The sequence below is a fragment of the Miniopterus natalensis genome, chromosome 10 (genome assembly GCF_054644295.1).
Source record: "Miniopterus natalensis isolate mMinNat1 chromosome 10, mMinNat1.hap1, whole genome shotgun sequence".
NCBI lineage: Eukaryota > Metazoa > Chordata > Mammalia > Chiroptera > Miniopteridae > Miniopterus > Miniopterus natalensis.
Window position 1 is genome coordinate 30,906,919 of NC_142090.1, and position 18,298 is coordinate 30,925,216.

The following is an 18,298-nucleotide window of genomic DNA, read 5'->3' on the forward strand; positions in this document are numbered from 1 at the left end:
TGTAAATCTGGCCGCACATCAAAACCATCTTAGGAGATTCCCAGTACCATCACTCTCCATTCCCTCTCCCCATCTCCACGTGCAGGTCTATTAATTCAGAATTTATAGAGATAAGACCTGGTGCTTCTGATATGAAAGGTAACTTGTGGAACTATTATTATATTTAAAAGCTATAGAATTCATAGAGAAGGGAGGCCAAGGAAGCAGGGCTCCTGAACAAGTGAGATGCTTAAAGTTCCTTTATGAGCTTAATTTCTAGCTACTTAGAAATTCCTTTAGGTAGAATGCCTAAATCTAGCAAAGCAGGTAGATTACCACTTATAAGTTGGTTAAGAACTGCTTAGAATGGTATGGACCCAGGTGAACAGAATATAGCTGAGAAAGCATTTTATTTTTCCCCAGTGAAAGACCAGGATAAAAGTCAGGAACCTAGGTATAACTTACTGTCAGGAACCAGCCTGAAAGACCAACAAACCTGAGTTTTAGCGGTGGGAACAAAAGAGACAAAGTTATGGGATCAGGAGGACTTCCCTCTAATGAGGAGCAGCAGCAAATGGCTTCAATGCCTTTATTATATAGTAAGTAACAAATAAGTGATAATGTGGTGAGGGTGATACAAACTAGTTCCTTCAAGGCTGCATAAACACTCTTTCAGAGTAAACATTCTGCCTCCTCCATGAGCCCAGACCTTGGTAATATCTTTATCTTGGCTCCTCATAGGAACTTGTGGGGAGGGTCAAGTCCTTGACTTCAGACCCGACATGGACCATGTCCAGACATGTCATGAGCTCCCAACAATTTACTAGTCCACTGTTCAGCACATGTACTAGAGATTAAGGAGGAAGGTACTTTTTATGGGCATCTGAGAAGCAAACCACACAGCCCATAAGATATCATAAACAAGACTTCAGATTAATTTACTGACTTATAGTGCAGGAGCCCCAGTTAACCACCAGACTTAATTCTCCCTTGCTAAGGTCTTAGAAGGGAAAATACTAGATTTCTAAAGCTCATGCATAGCACCAAGTTCAGACAAAGAGAGACATTTTTAAAATCTATTTATAAGAAACTGACCAACAAATCATACTGGTGCTGATACTGGCACAATGGATCAGAGGCTGTCTATCACTACTTGAGCCAAATTAAGCAGAGAGGGTTGAATCATGTATGAGGGTTTATTCCAATACTGCTGACAGTATGAAGAGAACTGTCGGTCACCCTGGAAATTATGTTTTGATTTCCCTCACCAGTTCGCTGATTATATTCAGGTTAGTGGATGGGGGAAAAAAATCTAAAGTTATTGAGTTCCTAGGGTCTGCCTTCTTTCATTGTCCTTGCAAAGATCAGCCCTGGAGCACTGCAAAGATTAGCCCAGAACACTGTCTCCCTTCAGATAGGTTCTGTCCTTGATCTGAGCTCTGGGCTGCATTATCTTCAGGGCCTGTTCACTTTCTTGTAACATGTCCTTCAGTTTCCCAGGGTCTATAAGAAAATCTCTCCTTTATAGTGAGTAGCTATTAAATAACTCTGATTCTATTTCTATTATGTGTCCTTCTGCCCTATCAATCCTACATCAAAAGTTGTAACTTAAATTTTATTCCTCTTCTCTTTCCTCATTGCTGTCACCTTTAATCCTCATCATTTTGTGCCTGAAATATTGCAGGAACCTCTTGACTAGTCTTCCTGTTATATTGTGGCTCATTCCCTCGAGGCTTGCTAAATCTACTTCCAAAGATTGGTCTGTAAGTGTAAATCTAACCATGTCTCTTTCCCATTTAACTCCTCACCCCCACTCCCCAAAACTGATTATAAAGTGTATAAAGAACTCAGCCCCACTTTGTGTGGCATGCTGAGATCTTTATACCTGGCTGGAACTACCTTTAGTTCTGTTCCTTGGCATTCTTATCCCAAAACACAGTCCAAAACTCTGAACTTCTCATTGTTCCTGATGTGTATCTCTTTCAGGGGACATTCTTACCTTTAAATCTTTGTCCACTTGTTATTCTCTCTGATTAGAATTACCTTGCCATTCTTTTCTAATTGTGGAAGTTCTACTTTCCCTAAAATTTAACTCAGAATGTTGTTCTCCTTGTAAAAAATTCTCTGATTGCCCCCAAGGGAGTGCTCTCCTCATTTCTGTACTCTCTTTTTTACTAAGAGAATATCTATCATATCGCATTATTTATTATAATAGTTATCATTTACCATAACAATTGCCTACTGATGTGTTTTTCCATTGTTATATTATAGCTCCTTTGAGGTAAGAGGCTATAGAGTTTACATGTGTGATTTCCCAAGTGCTTATTACAATTTAAGGCACATAGTGAGTATTCAAGATATTTATTAGAAGAATAAATGACCCTTTTTATGATTAAAAAATCCAAGTGACTACTTATATGATTTAAGGTTCACTGGAAATTAACTGTTTCTTCACAAAGTACATATTTTTTTTAAGTTTTTTGTTAAAATTGATATAATGTTGACATTATTGACTTTTTAATTTCTAAATTTATATTAGATTTTAAAATTTGGTTTAATTATTTGAATTATTTGGTTTAATTATTTAATTAATTAAAATTGGTGTCCTGAACTTTGGAAAGGGTGATATTTGAAGTTTTACAAGACATACAAAAATATGCATAATTTAATATATTTTATGGAACCTTTTCTGAAATTAAATTTTAATAAGAAAGGAAGAGAAGAACAATGTTATGATAATATCCTTTCCACTTCACAAGAGGTGGAAAGAAGGGAAAAGTAGAAAGGGTGCTGTGCATTTATTCAGCAACATTTGTTATGGCACTATTATGTGTCAGGCACTGTGTTAGCCCTTGGAATACAGGTAAAGAAACTCAAAAAGGACTCAGAAAACATAAAGTGAAGACTAGAAACATTTAATAATACATTAATTTTATATAACAATTGTATATCAACCTGGGCCCTATTATCATCAACCATCAAGTTTATCTTTTGCCTCAAGTTTTCTAAAGTTGTTTTAATTATACTCTTTAGATGTAATTGGTCATATGATGAATATTTTGAATTTCAGAATGAGATTTTATTTATAACTATCTTTTAATCTACACCAGAGAGAAGCCAATTCATTTTAACTAATTATCTAAAACTAGAATTTAATGATTTAGATATTATAAATAATGTAATAAGCACCTTCAAAATGACCACTCAAAACAGTAATTGACTAACCATTTCCTTTCCTAACTTGTGTCCCCTAACTTGCCATACCTGATGAAACCATATCTTGAAAAATCAAGCTTTCTTGTTTATATAACTTTTTATTATATTCTATGTGTTCATAGGTACATATATTTAAATTATTTTAGGTATTTTTCATTTAGATAATAAAAGAACATCACCTGATGTTTGGAACAGTTCACTTAAAATATTTTGGTAAGATTTATTTATATTGTTGTAGTTCTCTGTGGTTTATTATCATTGAGTGGTATACAATATTTGTTTTGTGATATAGCATAGTTTTATATCTACTCACTTGATAGGTATTTGGGTTGGTTCAAGTTTATGTTGTTGATAGCAATTTTTATCAATTAAGTGGCATAAAAGGGTGCTTCCTTAGGTCTTGATTTTTATTTCTCTGTTCCTTAATAATGTTGACCATCCCTTTATGTACTTATTCACTAAGTGTATTTTATCATCTGTGAAATGTTTACCCCTCTCCTCTGATTCTATTGAAGTCTATGTGTTTTCTTATTGATCTGTAGGAGTTCTTTAAATATTTTAATACTTATTTGTGTTGTCTTTGAGCAATGCAAGCATCTTCTCCCAGTTTGTAATTTATATTTTTTCATTATAAAGATATATTTTTTAAATTTATTTTTATTGTTGAAGTATTACAGATGTCCTTTTATTAATCCCTATTGCTCCCTTCCACTTGGTTCCCACCTCTACCCCAGGCCTTCACTGCACTATTGTCTGTGTCTATGGTTTATGCATATATGCATAAAAGTTCTTTGGTTAATCTCTTCCCCCTCCTTCCCTCTGAGATCTGTCAGTCTTTTCCAAGCTTCCATGTCTTTGGATATATTTTATTTGCCAGTTTATTTTGTTCATTAGATTACATATATGAGTGAGATTATGTGATACTTGTCTTTCTCTGACTGGCTTATTTTGCTTAACATATACTTTCCAAGTCTTTCTGTGATGTCTCTAAAGGTAAGAGGTCTTTCTTTTTAATAACTGCATAGTATTCCATTGTGTAAATGTGCCACACACCTCTTTAAATCACTCATCTACTTATGGGCATTTGGGCTGTTTCCAGATTCTAGCTTATTGTAAATTGTGCTGCTATGAACATAGCGATGCATATATTCTTTCTGGGTGGTGTTTCAGGATGCTCAATTAATATTTGACAAAGCAGACAAGAGCATACAATGGAGTAAAGACAGTCTTTTCAATAAATAGTGTTGGGAAAATTGGACAGGTACAAGCAAAAAAATGAAACTAGACCACCAACTTACACCATGCACAAGAATAAACTCAAAATGGATAAAATACTTAAATGTAAATAGTGAAACCATAAAAATACTAGAAGAAAATGTAGGCAGCACAATCACAGACATCTCTCGTAGCAGAATTTTCACTGATACATCTCTTAGTGCAAGGGAAATAAAGGAAAAAATAAATGAGACTACATCAAAATTAAAAGCTTCTGTACAGCAAAAGAAATCATCATCAAAATGGAAAGGGAACCCACTGTATGGGAGAACATATTTGCTAATGATACATCCAATAAGTGATGAATTTCCAAAATATATAAGGAACTCACACAACTCAACAAAAGGAAGACAAACAAAGCAATTAAAAAATGAAAAGACCTATATAGACACTTCTCCAGAGATGATATACAAATGACCAAGAGACATACTTCACTCCTGCCAGAATGGCTACGATCAACAAATCAACAAATAACTACTGGCGAAGTTGTGGAGAAAAAGGAACCAAGTATACTGCTGATGGGAATGCAGGCTGGTGCAACCACTATGGAAAACACTGGAGTCCCTTCAAAAATTTAAAAATGGAACTGCTATTTGACCCTGTGATCCCACTTCCAAGAATATATCCTAAGAATTCTGAAACACCACCTGGAAAGAAGATATCTTTTAATGCACAAGTTTTAAATTTTGAGAAAGTTAAACTGACAATTCATTTTAAAATCTGAAAGATATTTACATATATTTTCTACTAACAATTTCAAGGTTTTTGACATTTAAGGTCATAATTGATCTTGAGCTGATTTTTTAAAAAATATATTTTATTGATTTCAGAGAGAGGAAGGGAGAGGGAGAGAGAGAGAGAAACATCAATGATGAGAGAGGGTCATTGATGGGCTGCCTCCTGCACACTACCTGCTGGAGATCCAGCCCACAACCCAGGCATGTGCACTGACTGGGAATCAAACCTCGATCTCCTAGATCATAGGTCGATGTTCAACCACTGCCACGTCAGCTGGGCTTGAGTTGATTTTTGAATATATGTTTTTCTAATTTCTTCTTTTCCTGTAAAAGTAGCATCTTCCCTATATCCATTTACTAAAATGTCCCTCATTTCCCTGTTGTCTGTCATACTGTTTGTCATATACCAAAATTTGATATGTGTGATCTGTCACTAAGTTTCTCAATCCTCATGTGTCTCTGTGTAACTGTCTTAACTAAATCTTCATAAAAATTCTTAAAATCAGGTAGAGCAGATTCCTCCTTCCTGCTATTTCTTGGAAATATTCCAGCTATCTTTAGCCCCATACTTACTTACTTTAGAATAATATTTTCAAATTTAGTGAAAAACTCTACTGGAATTTTTATTAGAATATAATTGAAAGTAGATTAATTTGGGAGAGATTATCTTCGTAATACCTTTTTCCTATCTATGAACATGGTATATTTCTCAATTTTTCTAGGTCTAGATACAATTTTATTAGTTGGGAGTCTTACTACACATCTTCCATTAGTTTTTTTAATAGACATTTCATATTCTTAAATTTCATCTATTTCAGCTTTTCTTTCTTGTATTTATCACTGAATCTAATACTTCTCCTATATATATATATGTATTTACATGTTTTTATAAGACATCAGTATAATAAATACATAATTTGGTACCTAATTATTTATTCCCAAAAGGAGTTAAGAGCAGGGCCTTTTCGTTTTTATTCAATCATTTTTTAAAAATTGAGATATTTTAGAGAATTGAGTTTAAAAAAAAAAGAATTTATAGCATTTTGGTTAGGCAAAATCAAAAGGCTTTAAATAACTATTATTTTTCTTCTACAAATGAATTTTTTTCTGAATTGTTATGGGAATAAAGTGGAAGCTGGAAAAATTAAGTAATGTTATGTATATGGAGAAGGAAAAGTGTTTCAGCTTGCAATAATATTCCACAAAAATGGGCCTTTACATAGTTATTAGTTTCATTAAACAATATAGATTTATAGATTATATAAATATCAATTTTGTAAATTCTACATTTTTCTAATTAAATTATTTTAATAGAAACATTATTTTCTTTCATGGACCCACTGGGAGCTACCAAATGTTTTAAGTTAACTTAAAATGAAGCATCATAAATTCAAATAATACTGAATTCCTTCCTTAGTTTGAATGAAAAAAATTGCAATTTTCTCATTATTTGTTGAAATAAGATTAGGCTTCCTGGGATTTGAATCAACATTGTCCATTGAAAAATGGACTTTATTACACACATTTATCAGCTATTACCAACTCTCTGGATTTCTTTTATTGCAGGTTCAGCTGAAACAGAACAAGAAAATCTGATAAATTGACTTGTGATATAACTACACAGAGTGGCCTTTTTCACTAAAGCTTTTGTTTGTTTATTTGTTTTGCTGAGTGTCATAGACAAATTTAAATTTAATGATTCCACAAAAACATCTACAAACAGGTTACATTAGAAAGTAAAAGGTAGTTATCTTTCTCAATCAGTATGCAGAATACAATAGAAAAGGGAGTGTTCAATGAATCATTTTAAAGAAAGAAAATATATGTTTTTATATGAGCAATCTGAAGTCTTGATTATAAAATTTGCCTGTGGTAATACACACATAAAGTCTTTTAACTGAGTATAAATTTAGCTGCCTTTCAGTTTTTAGTAAGTTTGGGGATTTTTTTCTCCTTTTCTGGAAAGATCTAATGTTATATCAATCCGACTGAATTTTGATTAAGATAGAACACAAAAAAATTAATAATTGGGATGTTAGAAGGCAATTTCCATGACCACAAATGAACTGTCAGTTCATAAAACTTTATCATTTAAACTAAGAGAAAAATGTTCTCACTTGCAAACATTAAATTCATGATTATGGAATAATCTGCATTTACATTCATTTTTATTTTTGTTATATAACTTTTAATATGAGCAACATATTCTTCATTAGAAATATGGCATTGTGTATATTACTTTCAAATTTTTCTACAACTACTATATACCTTTATATCATTCTGAGAGATCAATTTTACTTGAAAAATGTACAAAGTGAAAAATAATATGAAAGTTTATATAATATGTATTTGGCTTGATATTGGTTTAAAATCCTCCCTTTATAAAAATACTTAGAAGATATTTCCAAGAAAAATGAATAACTTTTTTTTTTAAATTTAACAGTAAAGAAGAATCATCAGTAACGTCATACGAGAAAAACTTTGAGAATTCAAAGATTACAGGTAATCTTATTTAATTTTTATACCAAATCTGTCACTTTTATTAAAGCTTACAATTATAACAATCTTACACGGGTACAATTATATTAACTTTTCAGATACTCATATCCCAATAATTGTTTGTTCTCATGAGGAGAAGGAAGACTTGGAAACTGGTATTCAAAATGTAAAAGATGTAAACAGGATCCATGATGAACATGATGAAAAAGAATTAAAGCTGAAGGTAAGTGCTCTGGTTGCCACATTATTAGAAAAGATGTATCCGTTTATGCTTCAAATATGCTGCAATGCTGGCCTTTTGATAGCTTCAACTAATGTAATTTGCAAATGTGAAAGCACAGATTATTCTGTCCTTGCATCTCTAGCTTGGTCAAGGCACTTTGATTTCAGTATGCTGCTTCTACTTTCTGCAGTGGTAAATTAGTAACATTCACTTTATCCATTTACCAGCAGCTCTGAGTAATAGTTTGTAGGAATTACAGAAGAGGTAGCACTATTCTGATATGCATTTCTAATCTTTGTGTCAAGTGTAGACTTAGCATAAACTCATCTGTAAAATGAGAGGGCTGGATTAGATGATTGTTAGGGTCCTGTTCTGAACTACAAGTATTGCATTTAGCAACATCTTTTTTTCTTTCTTACATCATTATGAGAATCTCAATGTTCTATATTACTGGAAAGTATTCAATTACAAAATAAAGAGAAAATATCCTTTGCCATATTTTTAAACAGGAAGCAAGGGCAGTACTGTAAAATTTAGTATTAAATTTGTTATAAATTTCACACTTGGTGAACATTCAATCAATTTGGAATTTTGAGAGGATGTTTTAGATAGCATTTTTATTACAAAGGAAGAAATAGGAGAAATGAATCACGTAATGTAACTTATCTTTTACAGTGTTTGGTTGGAGCTCTTGTCATTAGAATACAGAGATTCATAATCATCTAAGATTAAAATTTGCCTTCTCAAGTGTCAGGGCTGAAACAGAAAGGAAATAGATCTCATCTTTTCCCCCACACATTCTCCTTTTTTTATAGTGATATGGAAGCTGCATCACTAAAGTATGCAGTTTACTTTGCTCTAACTTTAAGAAGCTACAAAGTTGTCACCCACTGTGAGAATTCTCAGCAGCTGAAAGTTAACATTCTTGTTTTTTTTTTTCAAACAACAGCATATAATGAAAGGGCCCTAAAAAAAATCACATACTTCACCGATACATCTCATTACAATGAGCAGGCTCAAATATAAAAGTTTGTTTAGAAATTACTGAGATTGAATGTCCAATAAATGAACAGGGAGCTCTAATTTAGAAGCTAATTTGCTCCATGCTGACATTAATGCATAAAACAATGAAGTTCTATAATAGATGGAAATACAACCAAATCTGTGGAACCCACAGGCATTGGCTTAAAAGACAGCTGTGCAGTTGACAAGTAACATGAGCCTTATGTGAGAAGAAGGGGAAAATGTAAGATTTGCATATAATTATTGAGATCATGCAAATGTCAGTTATGAGGAGAAAAAAAACACACAGGCATCTCACTGTTAAACCCTGACAGTTGGCATCACTGAAGAGCTCAAATACATTTGAGTACCAGTTGGCAGAGGGTCATTAAAACAGAATTTGCAGAGACATTAACTCCTTCACTTTTCTTTGAGTGACGTTTTGCTATTAATAGTTTGGAGAGGCTTTGCAGAAAACATATTAATAAGAGAAACTGTAATAGGGGCATCTACAGCAAGTGTGAATGCAGCAAAGGGCACCCAGGGAGCTGCTCTCTAATTGATTAGCATGGAGCTATCAATGTGTATATCCTAAGCTAGGAGAAAGTGCAATGACAAGCAAGAATAGTTGAATAATACAATGTGATATTTGGGAAGAAGAATGATTAATTTTGGCCCCTTTTCTTATTAATATCTTTCCTAAGTCATAGCCTACAAGATTCCCTTAAAACACATAGCTTACAGAATTTGTACTAAATCCACAAATGAAATGAACCAAGGAAGTCTACCAGATAATTAGTAGGCAAATTAATGAAAACTATCTTATTCATTTTGTATATTTAAAATCACTTGGTCATTATTTCTTGTTTTTATTCCTTAAGATAAATCAAGGCTTAATAAGAAGCACTGCTTCCAGAGATGAAAAGAATACATTTTCAACAGATTCAATCAATTTTCCAAATAAAGCTGAGGTGTTAGAGAAGAAACATATTCATGATGAAGAGTACACCGACTTGCTTAAAAAGACTTTGTCTCCAAGTTCATCAGCAGAAAGCTCCTTAAAGAGAGATTTTTATTGCAATGAAAAATATTTCTCAGGAAATGAGTGTAGTCATCAACCTTCAGAGGAAATTACTTCAGATATGAGAAAAATCAAGCCATCATTGGAAAATACTGGTAGTGATGAATTAGTGCAATTACATGTTAGCAACAAAGAAGTATTGGATGATGATGCTAATCCAGCTGAAAAGAGAAGCAGAGTACAAATATCTTGTTGCTCCTCAGATCAACTAATGAGAGATAACCTTACTAAAAAGGATGAGGGAGCAGCTATGAAAATTAAAATGAAAGATTGGGAATGTTTAAGAAGAGATTTCCATTCAGATTTCCATTTGGAAGAATCAATAGAAAAAGGAACTTCCAAGAAAGGTTATGGGAATAGTAAGAGTGAGGAGCAAAGAATACATCTAGGTGTTAACGAAGAACAGAGCAAAAATTTTCAATCAATCTTACATGACCAAGAGAAGATAAGCCTCTCTGAAATAAATGTGAAAGAGATTGGAGCTAGTAGCAGAGGGCTAACTGTTCTGCAGAGTAAAGACACAACTCCCAACCAGGCAATCAGAGCAGATTTGTTTCAATCACCAAGAAGAAACCTAAGATGGAATAAAGCTGTGTTAACAACCAAAGAGCTTGATCTCTCGACTAGTAAAGGCACTACTTCAGGAGAGACACCTGGTCAAGTTTGTTCACCCAGAAATGGAAATATTTTGAGGAATGATCACCTTTTCCAAGTTGAAGAAGGAAATTTAGGTAGTATTAATCCTGAATATCTGAATAAGAACAAACAGCAAAAACAACTATGGAATTTTCTGGAAAGTCAGGGAAAAGCAAGAGAGAGTAAAACAAATACAGTCCAGCAGATCAAAGAACATGCAGATTGTGAAGACATGTGGGAAAAAAGAGATAATACAAGGAGTTTTACTGCTACTCCTACAGAAAAATTGTTTACCTGCCAAGAAACAGTGAGCTATGAACCATCTTCTCTAGCTGATCATGATATTACTGAAAAAGTAGAAGCAGGTACAGCTTATATAATTAAGACAATATCAGAAAGTACTCTAGAAAGCATGTGTGCCAGAGAAAAAGCAATGATTGCTCAGCTACCTCAAGAGACAGCACAAAGTGGCAGGCCCATTGAAGTAAAGGAAATAGCGTTTGATCCACATCAAGGGAGAAATGATGATTCACATTATACCTTTTGTCAAGGAGATACAGTAGGTGTAATCTATGATAATGATTTTGAAAAACAATCACATTTAGGTATCTATAAAGCACATGTAGATGAAATTGAGAGTGAAGAAACCATATCTAAGTACAATCCTGCGAAGACACATGACAGGAAGAAACTTGGCACTGGAAATATAACATCTGTAGAAGAACCCTTACAGGTCATTAGAAGCAATCAAAAAACAGCCTCAAAACTGAATTTGCATTTGGGAATGTTACCAAAAGACAAAAAAATATTTCCAGAAAATAGAGATCATGGGCAGGTCCAAGAATTATCAAAGGAAATGGATATAGGTGCCATTATTCATTCTGTTTTAAACTCAGACACTAATAAAGTGTCTGAGAATGGCTCTCATGTTTCCAATCACCATGCTAAAACTTCAGTGTCATCTCATGAACAGGCAATTGCTGTAGATAATACAGTTACTACCATGTCTCTCCAATCAGAATATAATTGTAATCCAGCAAGTGAAATCCAGGGTATTGAGAAATACCTACATCCTGGGGATACAACTGAAGAAGTTTCCAAAAGTTCAGGAATAGTGAGATCAGTTAGTAGAAGAGAAAGACATATAGGTCAGATTTTTCAGCAAGGAGAAAGCAATGTGAAAAAGTGTTTAGGGCCAACAATTTTAATCACTGAAGCTGTTGAAAACATAGAAAAAGCATGGCATAAAAATGAAGGATTACTAAACTCTGGACAGTCACCATGTTTTTCAGGTGACAAGGAATCTGAGAGCTCTGCTTCTGCTAATCTCCCTGCCCATGAAAGTCAAGCTCAAAGCAATGAATCTCTGCTTTTGAAATACACCAACTCAAAAATACCTTATTTCCTTTTGTTTCTGATATTTCTTGTAACCATCTACCAGTATGACTTAATGATCGGCTTGGCATTCTATCTTTTTTCATTGTACTGGCTATCTTGGAAAGGGGGTAGACAAAAAGAGTCTGTCAGAAAGAAGTAGCCTCAGCACTATTATTATCCTATCTTCAAAGATAAACTATTTAGCCCTAAACATTGTGGTTGGTGAAAAAGACTATTCATTGTTCAGAGAGCCTGTGCAGTTTTTCCTCTTAAAGGATCATTTAAAAAGGAATGCGTATGAAGTTTGCTTCTTCATATAAGTAATTATTCTATATAGGACCATTATGTTTGGATCATTAAATATCTATATGAATATGAGATCTGAAGCACGTCAAGTTGAAATTAAATACAGCTGTTGCTCCTTAGCAGGCTATGAAGCTGCAATGCTTCACGTCTCTTCACTACTTCAAGTGCCACTTCTTGCATTCATTACTTTTGCAATAAAAATTCATTTTTTCCCCCCAAGAATATTTTTCCCTCTATGGTTTTAAAAAATGGATAAAACATGGACAACGGCAGAAGACTTTTATTGTTTTTTCAGAATTGACCATTTACATTTTCCACTGTATCATTTATTATCACATTTTGATAGATCAAATCTTTCAATTTAAGATTTTTAAGAATGTACATGTACATTAAAATATGTACACTTAAATTGAAGAAACACGTTACTTACTTAAATAATACTTTATACACACACACATACCTTTCACCTCCTTTATACCTACAAAGTCAGGGCATTCATAAGCCAAATCTGAGAAAAACTGAAACAATTTGGGGACAAACTTCAATTCTATAAAATGTTGTGGGTGGCCTGTTTTCAAGCAGTTTTCTCTAATAAAGGGAGACTGTGTAACATAGTTGAACAATTTCAATGTCAACTATTATTCAGAGTTGAAAATTTAAAAGTTCTACAAGCATTACTTTACAATGAATTTGTACCTATAAAGCTTTAAATAATATTAATAATTTTAAAATACTTCCAAATGAACTATTATTCTATTTGTATAGAACTAGTATTTTTTGTTCTCAAACAAATTTTTAATCTCATTATGAGACAATGAATTATTTCTCAAGGTGAATTTAGATAACAAACAACTAATCATTGGTGATATTTATTATATAATTATCAAGTTGTTGGATAATAACTCAACATTTAAACTAGGAAAATAGGTATGGAAATCTACTGAGGGAGAAATGAATATACAGTATAGCAGTGATTTTGGCTGTTATTATCTATGTCTAAGTCTGTGAAATAGTGGAACTAGTCATTTTAGTCATGCATAAGAGTAATGCAAAGATTTTTATACAATTGATTTAAACAAGCATTTGCTGAATGACTACTATATAAAAAAACCCTGTGCTCTGTTCTATGGCAGAGCACTCTCTTTGTTGCCCTGAAAGTCTAGTCCTCAGAGAGGAAGCATAGGTATGTAGTTTGACACTTTTGACTTGGCCAAGAGTATCTAAAAGAGTTACATTGAGGGCGCACACTTAGGTGATTTTTTTTCCATAAGAACTTTTTTCATAGAGCATATAGCATTGATCTTAAGAGAGAAAAAAGTTGCTTATTTACCTGTAAGGGTAAATCCAGTGAGTAAAACTTGCATATATCATTCCACATGTCTAAGAAACATGCATTTATGGAAAGACAAAATTAGAGTGAAGCATTTTAACTGACTTTCATATGTTAGTAAATCATTTCCATAATTTTTGGTTAGGTACACAACTATTTCCAAATCCCCTAATTGCATCTTGTCTCAAGTCCCACTGAAATTGAATGCTTAACTATAACTTTTTAGTTGAATAAATACAAACATCTTGAAGTAGAACTTAGGGCAAATATTTGATTGAGAAAGCACATTTTTGTTAAATACAAGTAGAATACCTACAATATTATCTCTAAAGTTGTTGTCCTCATAACCTTGTTGACAAATCTAAATTATAACGGCATTAAGGTTAATATTTCTTCAGTTCTTAATAGCTTGGCTTTTTCATTCTATCATTAAGAGTTTCAGTCAAAATACCATCTCTTATTACTGCAAAAAACACATTACTTCATGAACACAGGTGCCTGGGCTGTAATTATTCTTTTATACATAAAAGAATGTAACTTCTTTTATTTCACTTTTGCTAACATAAACTTATTAAACATTCTCATGCATATTTGTAATATGACAAAGGATTTAAATATTCAATTTTGCATTTTTCTGCATGCAATAAAGAAAAAATTGGTGATTTAACTGACTTTCCAAACATTACTTGTGAAGCATATGAAATCATCATAAGAACTTATAAAACCATTGCTAGGTGGAGAGATAGATTGTTATAACAAGTTTTGGTCCCATCACTATGTTGAACAAGAAAAGTAGATCTGCCCAGTTGGAGTGGCTCAGCAGTTGAGCATTGACCCATGATCCAGAAGATAGTGGTTCGATTCCCAGTCAGGGCACATGTCCAGGTTAAGGGCTTGATCCCCAGCAAGGGGTGTGCAAGAGGCAGCCGATCAATGACTCTTTTTCTTTTCCTCTCTCTGAAATCAATAAAGATATAATTTTTTTTAAAAAAAAGTAGAAAGAACTGGCAAAGCCTGTGTTACTCAAGATTTGATTGTTAACCATCATGGCAAGGATGATCTCTGCAAACATATCTGCCTTCATCATGTCTTCCCAAGTATTAGTTAAGAGCCAAAAGAAGGTGTGGCATGAGAATAAGCTAAGGGAAATGCACTGCACACCTGCTTCACATAATGGGTAAGAAATGTGATGTATAAAACCATCACCTTTTATCTTGCTGGGCTTCTGACTATTAGAAACAAAATTCTAAAAATTAATTGGCAAGTCTAGGAAGTGTAGGTAGTAAAATCATCTTAAAAATACACATCCCACCCTAGCCAGTTTGGCTCAGTGGTTAGAACATCTTCCTGTGGACTGAAAGGTCCTGGGTTTGATTCTAGCCAAAGGCATGTACCTTGGTTGCAGGCTAGATCCCTGGCTCTGGTTGGGGACTGTGCAGGAGGCAACCAATCAATGTGTCTCTCTCACATCGACATTTCTCTTTCTGTCCTTTCCACTCTCTTTGAAAAGCAATGGAAAAAATATCCTTGGGTGAGGATTAAAAAAAAAAAAAAATTCACATCTGTATAGCTGTAAAAAAGAAGGATCTCTTACCTTTGAAAAAGCATGGAGGGACTTAGAGAGTATAATGGTAAGCAAAATAAGCCAGTCAGAGAAGGACAAGTATCACCTGATCTAATTTATGTGTGGAATCTAATGAATAAAACAAACTGAACAACAAAATACATCCAGACACATGGAAGAATGGAACACACTGATGAATCTCAGACTGAAGGGGGCAGAGGCTGGGAAGAGATTAACCAAAGAACTTATATGCATAACACACAGACACAGACAAAATTGTAGTGAAGGCCTGGGGGGGGGGAGGGGGGGCGGTGCAGGGTGGAAGGGATCAATTGTGGGGAAAGTAAAGGACATCTGTAATACTTTCAGCAATAAAGATAAATTTAAAGAAGTAAAAATATGTATCAGAAAAAAAAGAAGGAAAAATGTTCACATCTTTTTAAGCCAAATATATTTTCAATGTAAGAAGAAATGAGTCATTGATATGACATTCATTCCTCAACATTAAAGAACATTGTATTAATGCAGTTGTGTTTCCCTGCTGAGTGCCAATATTTTTATAATGAATAACTTCAAAAAATATATGTATTCTGTTATAATTTTGTGAGAGAAACAAGGTTATTTTTTATTTGTCATCTTAAACCAGTCTGCTGGCTAACTGGAAAATTTTAAAATATACACACCAAATTTAGGGAAATAAAAGACTTTATTTTTCCCAATAACATTTATTTTATGTTCTGAATCATTTCTTTTAGTCATGAATATTATTTTGTATCACCAGGCTTGTTGTCTTCATTTGGCTCACTTTTTGCACATACATAAATCAAAACTGAAAACAACGCAAAAAAAACAAAAACCAAAAAACTAGCAGGAGAACCAATACAGATGCAAGCAGGAAGGCTATTATCTCTAAGGCCAATTCATCTACTGATTTCTGTTATCAGGATCTCTGACCTTTTTTCAAATTTTTATTGAGTGAATATAGAAATTGAATTATGCAATAAGGCCTATCTTTGGTTATTTAAATTCTGTCTTAGCCAATTCTTGTAGAACTAAAGAATAAAATCTACTCTAATTTTGCAGCAAGGCACAAAAGAAATACTACAGGCCATGTTCTTCCAGCATCTCCACAATTGTACACCCATATGAAGAAAACAGCTAAAAAAGTTTATTTTATTTATTCAATTAAATTAATTATTTCTTCTATTTTCAGAAACAATTTATAATAATTTATAGCAATATAATTTAGTTTTTATCTTTTAAAAATAGATTTTCTCATTAATCCAATGTTTCCATAACTTTACTCAAACTCATTAAAACAGCAAATTAATTTTTCACTAGATTTTCAGCCTAACTTTGAATGATCACATTTTGCAAGAAATGTCATTATTGTAGTGTATTAAGAACTTGTTAAACAACTCTTTAAAAATTCAGGATTTTTATTTTGTATCATTTCTATATTTGTTAAATGCATACATATCACCTTCATTATTCAAATATAAAACCATATGTTATGTGGAAATTTACAGAAAAATTTTCTAAGTCTTTTTTCTAATATAGCCAATTCTTTATATTCATGATAAAGAGGGGAATGAGGAAATCAATAATGGATTACAGAGAAATTATTTTTATTTGGCTAAGAGGACTATAAGATATGATTCTGCAAACATATTTCAATGCCTTATTGAGTTACTGGTCTTGGTTGGAATCAGTGCATCAGCTTTGCCTTTCATATCATCCTACTTGCACCATTCGCTGCTATTTCCACTGCTCTCTGCTTCAAGTCTTCTGTCAGTCAAGCCAGTCACATTGTTCCTAGAATATGCTCACCTGGTTTCTCTGTGACTGCTCATGTGCCCCCTCTGTCTAGAGGTCACTTTCAGTTGTCTTTACCCCTTTCTCCTTATCTAACACTGCACATTTTCTGTGTACAGCTCAAGTCTGCATGTTTTTGAAATCTCCTACTATTTCACACTGTGGTAGGATCACACTGTTTTCAGATCTCTTAGGACACTGATTTTCTTACTTACATTGGGCATTTGACTAACTGGACTGCCTGCTTGTTCAGGACAAGGACAATGGTTTCTTCTTCCCTTTTATACCTCACAAGTCCTAGTTTGTTTCGTAGGAATCCTTAGTCAACATTTGTGACTAGAACTGAATTACAGTGCTGTCTCCTTCCTATCCTGTTTCTGAAATATGGACAGGATACTCTGAGGCCTGATTTTAGAATGAATAAACAATCAAAACAAAGCTAGGATGTTTTAGTAAACTACCAAAGACAAGGTAGAAAGATGGAAAGAGAATATGGAGACAAAACATAGTAGTACGGTGGGTTTGGGATGTGGAAAGAGAGAGAAATCCTTTCTCTCCATTACTCTTTTTTTTTTATACTCAGTAAATTTATTTTTTTAAATATTACAAATGTCCCTTTTTCTCCTCAATGGCCCATTCCACCCTGTCTCACCCCCCCTCCCCAGTCTACTCTTAACAATTAAATTGATTTTCTATATCTATTAGTGTTTCCTAGCACATAAAACATTCTCTTCATTTGATTTCATAGGAAGTAATATTCATATTGTACATGAAAAGAATAATAATACATATTTTTATTGACTGGCTAGTGTGATAATTAATAGAACAAGACGTGTTTTCAGATAAAGTAGCCCAGTAGCTTAAAAATCAACAAACATCACAAGGTATAAAGTGTAAGAAATTCAATCTTCCCACCTGCTGCTCTGCCCTTTGAAAATGGCTGACCTCTCAATTTCACACCTGTTCTGTAGGTCAACTTTTAGGGTAAACAAATAGAACAACTAGCAAAAATAGTCAGCGTTTTTTTTAATGTTGGTTTTTTTTTGTTTTTTTTTTGTAATATTTTTTTATTGATTTCAGAGAGAGGAAGGGAGAGGGAGAGAGAGATAGAAACATCAATGATGAGAGAGGGTCATTGATCTGCTGCCTCTTGCACACCCCCTGCTGGGGATCAAGCCCATAACCTGGGCATATGTCTTTGATCTCCTGGATCATAGGTCAATGATCAACTGCTGAGCCAGGCCAGCTGGGCAGTCAG

The 18,298-nt window shown here is 33.5% G+C and overlaps 1 protein-coding gene across 1 annotated transcript; it reads left to right on the plus strand.

Moving 5' to 3' along the window:
• Positions 1 to 8,572: 8,572 nt before the first annotated feature.
• LOC107530694 (protein phosphatase 1 regulatory subunit 3A) lies at positions 8,573 to 12,185 on the plus strand. Its single transcript, XM_016204586.2, has 2 exons — positions 8,573 to 8,581; positions 9,813 to 12,185. Exons 1-2 carry the CDS (start codon positions 8,573 to 8,575, stop codon positions 12,183 to 12,185), a joined length of 2,382 nt encoding a protein of 793 aa, XP_016060072.2.
• Positions 12,186 to 18,298: the final 6,113 nt, after the last annotated feature.